Source organism: Hibiscus syriacus, unplaced genomic scaffold (assembly GCF_006381635.1).
Source record: "Hibiscus syriacus cultivar Baekdansim isolate YM2019G1 unplaced genomic scaffold, ASM638163v2 tig00111388_pilon, whole genome shotgun sequence".
In the NCBI taxonomy this organism is placed as follows: Eukaryota; Viridiplantae; Streptophyta; class Magnoliopsida; order Malvales; family Malvaceae; genus Hibiscus; species Hibiscus syriacus.
Genome location: NW_024063076.1, coordinates 78952 through 86432, shown reverse-complemented (window position 1 = coordinate 86432; position 7481 = coordinate 78952). Strand labels below are relative to the sequence as shown.

Genomic DNA, 7481 nt, shown 5'->3' with positions numbered 1-7481 from the left:
CTTATTGAATCTGCAGGTTATGTCACCTTCTCACCAATTAGTGGTAAACAAATTGAGAAATCATCGATGAAAGTATTATGCACGAAACAAATGATTTTAATAATTAAGAGATAGTCGTTATATTTAAAGATTTTTAATTCAAATATAATATTTATAAGGATATTTAAACGTTCATTATCAAATGATTGAGAATATTTAGAATATATGTTTCTTTATAATCACTTCACACTAATAAAATCTAATTATAAATCAAATTTTAATAATAAGATTCATAACAACAAATGTCAATGAAATAAATCTGAGCAAAATAAAATCTCATAATTTCAATTTGGGACAACAAATTCGGCTATTTACCTAGAGTCCAGACTACCAGGTAAACCCATGAGATTTAACTATTTACTAACTCTTGGACAGCTCAGAAGATTGTAGCACCATTCACAGGCCGAACCATAGCAGATCCAGCCACATATAAAACCAACAGTGTACTGTATATTCCACCAAATTCTGACGAGTAAAAGACGCAGCCACCACAGCCTATACCCATCATAATCTTCATCTCAAGCTGCGACAATAGCAGCCATGGCAGCCCACGCCATTTTCACCACAACCCCATCTCACCACACTCTCCTTTTTCCTTCCTCAACTAACCCTTCAAACCCACCGGTTCTTCTCTCCTCATTTCGTGGCGTCTCTCTCAAACTCCCCCGTCAATCGCTTTCCCTTTCTGCTTCTATCCCCAAGAAGCCCTTTTCGGTGCTTGCTGTCACAAAGAAAGCAGTTGCTGTTCTCAAAGGTGATTCTAAAGTTGAAGGCGTTGTCACTTTGACCCAGGAAGATGATGGTCAGTGTTAGCCCCCTCACTTTTGATCTATTGCTTTACTTTATAATGCATTTTGTAATTTGGGTTTTGGTTTTGTTGCATTTTTATTTGGGAAATTTTCGTTCTTTTTTTCCCGGGGGAGGGATTTCATTGTTTGTTTCACAAGGACAAGAATCAAGAGAAATGAAATTGGTGCATTTTGCTTTTTGGGGATTTTATTGTTGACGAATTCATTTCCAAGTTTCATACTTTGAGATTGGATAGAGTCTCTTCTTGTTTTTCAAGTGGACATTGGTATTATTAATCAAATTTTTATATTCAAGTTCAATTTGCAATGGATGATAAGCTTGTATATCTCTTATCTTTTTGGCAATAAAATGTTGATATCTGAGAATGCTTATTTGTTCTGTGAATGAATTAGGCCCTACAACTGTGAATGTTCGTATTACCGGTCTTACTCCGGGGCCTCATGGGTTCCACCTAGTGAGTGTTTTCGGCTTTAGCTACTTGTTGCCAGTGGATTTCAGTACATGGAAGTTCTTTGAAATCTATGATTTTAACCTTTTTTTTTATGTAGCATGAATATGGTGACACAACAAATGGATGCATGTCAACAGGTACAACTTATTGCATTTGAATATCATGCCGCATGTTCTTGTGTTTCAATTTGTGTATATTTAAATTCTTTAATTTAAATGACAGGAGCACATTTCAACCCCAACAAGATGACACATGGTGCTCCTGAGGATGAAGTACGCCATGCGGGTGACCTGGGAAACATAATTGCTAATGCCGATGGTAATACATTCTTAGATTCACTTTGTTTTTTTTTTCTTTTTAAATTTGTCTGTGTTCCAATTAAATTTATTTGTGGGCCAATGTTTTGAAATGCAGGAGTGGCAGAGGCAACAATTGTGGATAATCAGGTGATGTTCAAAAACTCATGTTTCTTCCCATGAAAATCTCCATACATGGATATTCTCATGTGTTTGAGCATGAAATTTTCCATTTCAGTGTGCGCGCCTCTAGATCATGTTTCCTTTTCAATTTCTTAACTCTGACTCTCTTGTGTAGATACCACTAAGTGGCCCCAATGCAGTCGTTGGAAGAGCACTTGTGGTTCATGAGCTTGAGGATGATCTTGGAAAGGGTAACTTTTGAATTGCAATTCTCACAGTTCCTTAACGAGTTAATTTCCCTCATAAGTTGTGGAGAGAAGAGTGACCTGCAGTGGCTATTTATGATGTTAGGATGATGCACTTTGGATGTAGGACTGAAGTTCTTTGTTTAAACTTCAATGCACGTTTCATCATAGTTGATTTTGTTAGTCAGTGGGCATGTTTCGCCTTTTGATTACAGGATTTCCCTCTTATTTACTTCCTACTTTAGTTTGGCTTGCTTATATTTGTTTCTTATTATGCATCTTCAGGTGGACATGAACTTAGTCTAACCACTGGCAATGCTGGCGGAAGATTGGCATGCGGTATGTGCACTTGTACTTTTTATCTACATTCCTATATGTTTACAGAGCAGACAAGAACTCCAGACTCATCCTTGATTTCGTTTTCTTGCATCCGTGTTTTGAGCATAGTTATTTTTCACTTGATTATTTTAGTTAAACAATCACACACATATCTGAGATGGACTCTTGAACTTTTGAAATACTTGCATATCCATGGCATGACAATGAATGTGGTATATGTATCTATATGTTTTACGTTGTACATAATATTGTCGATTCCGCCATATGGCAATCAAGTTTTTAGTGTCGGACTAAGTGATCTTTCCAGGATACATATCAAAGCTAGTGGACATTTACTGTCTTTTTTTTTTTCTGGTAATCTCTCTACAGGAGTTGTTGGCTTGACCCCGATATAAATCTTTTCAATGATACCATTAGCTGGTTGGTTCTTCTCTTATAGAGGCGCATTTGATGTCACTTTCAATGTTGATAACCTCTTGTATGAGGTTGTGCAGACCTCTATTATCATCTTTGTGTGTCATGATTCCCAATGCAATACAAAATAACTTGCTTGTGTTTTGGTGTGTGAACCTGTAGACCGTAAAACTTGCATTTTTTGAGCTTATAAAACTCCGTGCTGGTGCTGGTTATTAGGATCTCTGCGAGTTGAAGCATGAAATTTTGGGATAATGAGATTTTGGTCTCACTATATTCAAATTTGGATTTAGTTTTAACTATTTTGGCCATTTTACTATATTCAGATTTGGGATTTAATCTCACATAATTTGTTTTTATTTTATAATATTTCGGTCCTTTTCTAAGTTGGAAATGATGTTTTCAAAATGTTCATATTTTAATATTTAAATAATATCAAATTAACGTTTTCAATTCAAACGTAGAACCAAAATTACAATTTGACCTATATTTGGCTTACATGTAACTCTAACTCCGTATCATATTTTTTCAGTTAGATACCAACCAAATCATATGAAATTCTTTCGTTACAAAGTTAAATGATCGGATTTCATCCGAATTTAGAATGGAATAATTCTAAATATGGTTTGTATATGATAAGATTTATATATTTAGAATAAATTTACATGAAATTTCTATCTATACATGATCTTATATTTTATGTATGTTGACACCAAATAAATTGTTCTTGTTATTGGCTGTTTACTTTTTTTTTTTACGGAAAATCGTAGTTGGTGGCAAAGTGCTCCGTCTCTATAAGGAGGTAAAGCAAGAAAGAATATAGGTGATATGATTTTGTAAAGGTCTCCTCTTGTCTCTTTGTCAAGTTCAAGAAGTTATATAGAGACTTGTTAATGTGTGTGAGTTATAGAGTTATAATAAATGCCTATAGGTTAACAGGCTAAGTGGATACAATTAGGTGACAATGAATTTAATTTTGGTAGGTATTATGGGTACGTCAAAAATCATATTAGCTACTTGTGATTTTTCGAGAATTAAATCTTTGAGATTATTTTCCTTGAAATCTTCTCTTTTGATATTGGACACCCAAAATCTGCCATCCAAATCATTTGATTCTATGAATACGGTTGAGGAGAATATTAGTGATCCAACTATATAGGAAATTGTTACACAGTCATATGGAACTTTTTATGACTTGCGAAATAAACCTCCTCCCCACTTGACACTTGTGCTCCTTTTTTTACTCGTTGGGTAGGGCACTGGCCATTGTCATCAACATTCTATATTACGATGTTAATGCATTTCAAGTTTAGCATGATATAAGATATGTTAAATCGTGGTTTTATCCTTATATTTAGTTTAACAAATCTTGCAAATCTTCGAGTGATCTCAGTAATTAAAGAAAATTTTGGTTTTCGTAAAGGTCTTAAATTCAAGTAGTTACATCTGCATGGAATTTATACATTGTCAATGACTAAAAAATTTCTGAACAAAATTTTAAATATATATTATCATATAGTTACACAGACTAATAAAAAACATAACAAATCTTTTACTTTTATATTTTCATTAACCAATTAAAATAACTAAAACTATGGATACATATTTTGTTTTAAACCGGTCACGTTATTATGATTTTTTTTTATTTTAAAGGGGTTTTTTAATCCAAGTTAATATTGTAATGGAAATAATTAATAAAATAATAGAATATGTGGTTTCGTTTTGGTTTGAAGAAGAGATGGGAATAAATGAAGGTAGCATCCCATGCTTTTTTAACGTGCAGTCCCTCAAATTTGGGTTTAATTTAAGGGTTCTTTTTTTATATGGTTATAAAGTATTGGGGGTGTGATGAAACTGTCACTTGACGTTAACAACAACTCAATTGAACTGTCCTAACCCTCATTCTGGCCCCCTTCCGCCACCCTCTCTTTTCCACCTAATCCTACACTCTTTTCTTTGCATACACTCCTACTTGTCTCTCCCCCTAAGGTACTACCAGGATTTTGTTAACCAAAGCTAAATATGCTTCTCATAGTTCTAAACCAAACATTAATCGTCTATTTATTTGTAATTAATGAAATTTATTAAGTATAAATATTTCATAAAAATAAAAATTCTCAAAATTAGGCATAAAAGAAGGATTATAGAGAAGTGTTCTTTTTAGATTTATGATCTTTACTGTTTAAGTCGTCACACGAGTCTTGATTAGGGATGGGCATCATACTCGACAGGTTTCGATCGGATCTGATATTGTCGGATCAGATTTTTAATAAAACAATTCAGGTTCGGGTTAGGTCGAGTCTGAATTTTTTAGAGATTATGTTTGGGTTGGGTCGGGTTCGAGTATAAGGTGAAAAATATCTGACCCAACCTAAAAAATATAATTTTACTTTATATATTTAGAAATAATTACAATAAGATTTCTCTTTATATTATTATTTTTCAATTAAATCTCTATTTTTTATTGAATAAAAGTAATATTTGTTATAAATATATTATTTTGGATCGCGTTATCTCAAAAGGTCGGGTCTGATAGAAGGTGTATAATTTTCGAATCGAGTTTGAATGGAATGGAAGGTGTATAATTTTCAGATCTGATCGAATAGACCAAAAATCCGACCTATACCTTTCCCTAGTCTTGTTCATATTCAAAACCAGATTGAGTCGATAAATTTTTTTAACATTATACTATTTTTCCCCCATAAGATTGAAATTCGATATTTTGTCAAATTCTTTAACACCCAATTTACTAGTAGTAATACCTTTAAAAGTTGGAAATGAAAAGATCAAAAAGACGTGGGTGTATTGTATGCAACACGATATTTTATACTATTCATGGACGGTATATTTTGAGTTTTGGCTCTCTCTCTCTCTATATATATATATATATATAATAAATCAATCATTACATTTGTCATCATTCATTACGGTGGTGTTTGTTTTTATTGTGGCCGTTTGATTTTTTGAAGACATAAATTCTTTTAACGTTTGCGCGATGTATTTTTGGTAGACATTGTTTTATATCTTCAAAAGTCTTTAAACATCTTCAAAGAAATTAAAATTATTTAAATCTATTTTAAAATCTATTTTAAAATATTAATTGATTTATTTTAAAATATGAAAAATTTTATTTTAAAATATAGATTAATTTATTTTAAAATATGGAAAAATTTATTTTAAAATATGGATTGATTTATTTTAAAATATGAATTGATTTATTTTAAAATATGAATTGATTTATTTTAAAATATGGATTGATTTATTTTAAAAAATTTATTATTGTAGTTGTATGGATTACTTAAATTTTAGTAAAATTATTTAAATTTCAGTATTGCAAAACTCTTTTAAGTTTAAAAAATCAGTTTGTTTATATTTCAGTTTATTTTAACAGTCTGTAGACGTTAAAAAATAAACAGTCTTCTTCTTGCAGACTGCAGACTTTTGATCCACCTCTTCTGCTGCAGATGCCTGCAGTGATCTGCAGACTGCAAATATTTTATCTCTGTAAAAACAAACACCACCAATATATAAGAACCCCATTTCTCTATCTTTGCTTCATAATCGTTCTTGTTGTTTTCTAGCTGCTACTCATTTCCTTTACTTGGGTCACATTAATAGCTTATTTCTTCACTTCAATTTTCTGTCTTTCGAAACTATTTTTGGTCGGCTTTTGGTTTAGGGGGAGGTGTGGATATGCAATCTCAAGAGGGATTTTTGGGGTTTAATGATAGCCAAACCTTGATCATGAAAGGCAAGCGTACGAAGCGCCAAAGGCCGGCGTCCCTGTTCGGTGTCATGGTGACTTCTAGCTCATCAAGTGGCGGAGGAGGAGTGGCAGAGGAATACAACTCGATTTCCTCTCCGACTACAACGTCCGGTGATCGGATTTACGAGAGCACCGAGGAAGAAGAGGAGATGGCTAATTGCCTAATCCTGTTGGCACAAAGTGATGGTCCGAGAAGGAACGTGGAGTTTTATGTGTACCAGTGCAAAACTTGTAACCGATCTTTCCCTTCTTTCCAAGCACTAGGAGGGCATATGGCAAGCCACAAGAAGCCGAAAAGCGCCATCGAGCACAAAAAACCACTAGTTTTGGCAGTCGATGATGCAGTCATGGCTGAACGATTAAGTAACAAAAAGGGTAATAAGATTCACGAGTGTTCCATATGTGGCTCCGAGTTCACGTCTGGTCAAGCTCTTGGAGGTCACATGAGATGGCACAGGGCGGCAGCAACCGCTGCCGGAACCGATCAACCCGGAATGAATGCCGATCAAATCAGCATTAATACCGCAAGCAAATCCAACAAGCCATTGTTGGATCTTAATCTTCCGGCACCAGAAGATGATCTCAGAGATTCCCAGTTTCAAGCTATTGTTTTCTCCACACCAGCTTTGGTAGATTGTCATTACTAAAATGAAAAATCCTATGAAATCGAAGTCAATTTCACAGTTAGTGTTGATTCAACAACTCCATGTAATTTTACAGTTGAATACCTTTGAGTAAGTGGTTAGCAGTGTTGATGGTTGCCTTTCATTCACGAAAAGAGAGGGGGATGGGGCATCTTTATATTTCATAAATAGCTATTTTCTTCTTTTTAACTTTGGTATGTTTTATCGTTCATATGATTTTACTTCATTTATATTATAAATTATACATAATGGTGTGTCTTGTTTTTAGCTGAAACTAAGCCTACTCTCTTGTTACACCTAATTAACCAACTAAAATCCATCCCTTAGAATGCAAGTCACTTAAACTGCCGATCA

General features: G+C 33.7%; 2 protein-coding genes across 2 annotated transcripts; both read left to right on the top strand.

Annotated features, from left to right (window-relative positions):
- Positions 1–507: 507 nt before the first annotated feature.
- Positions 508–2858, top strand: LOC120160036 (superoxide dismutase [Cu-Zn], chloroplastic). The gene is made up of 8 exons (XM_039170503.1): positions 508–841; positions 1242–1303; positions 1398–1437; positions 1523–1618; positions 1715–1746; positions 1895–1970; positions 2250–2303; positions 2673–2858. The coding sequence occupies exons 1-8, from the start codon at positions 580–582 to the stop codon at positions 2696–2698; spliced, it is 648 nt and encodes a 215-aa protein (XP_039026434.1). The 5' UTR covers positions 508–579; the 3' UTR covers positions 2699–2858.
- A 3391-nt stretch (positions 2859–6249) lies between these two features.
- Positions 6250–7270, top strand: LOC120159997 (zinc finger protein ZAT5-like). The gene has a single exon (XM_039170468.1). The coding sequence runs from the start codon at positions 6411–6413 to the stop codon at positions 7128–7130; it is 720 nt and encodes a 239-aa protein (XP_039026399.1). The 5' UTR covers positions 6250–6410; the 3' UTR covers positions 7131–7270.
- The last annotated feature ends 211 nt before the right edge of the window (positions 7271–7481 follow it).

What these genes read in the sequence shown, in the direction of transcription:
- LOC120159997 (XM_039170468.1), top strand. Translation starts at nt 6,411, where the DNA reads ATGCAATCTCAAGAGGGATTTTTGGGGTTTAATGATAGCCAAACCTTG.
- LOC120160036 (XM_039170503.1), top strand. Translation starts at nt 580, where the DNA reads ATGGCAGCCCACGCCATTTTCACCACAACCCCATCTCACCACACTCTC. An exon ending in TTTGACCCAGGAAGATGATG is followed by an intron (nt 842 to 1,241) that starts GTCAGTGTTAGC and finishes TGAATGAATTAG; the next exon opens with GCCCTACAACTGTGAATGTT. An exon ending in CAACAATTGTGGATAATCAG is followed by an intron (nt 1,747 to 1,894) that starts GTGATGTTCAAA and finishes TCTCTTGTGTAG; the next exon opens with ATACCACTAAGTGGCCCCAA.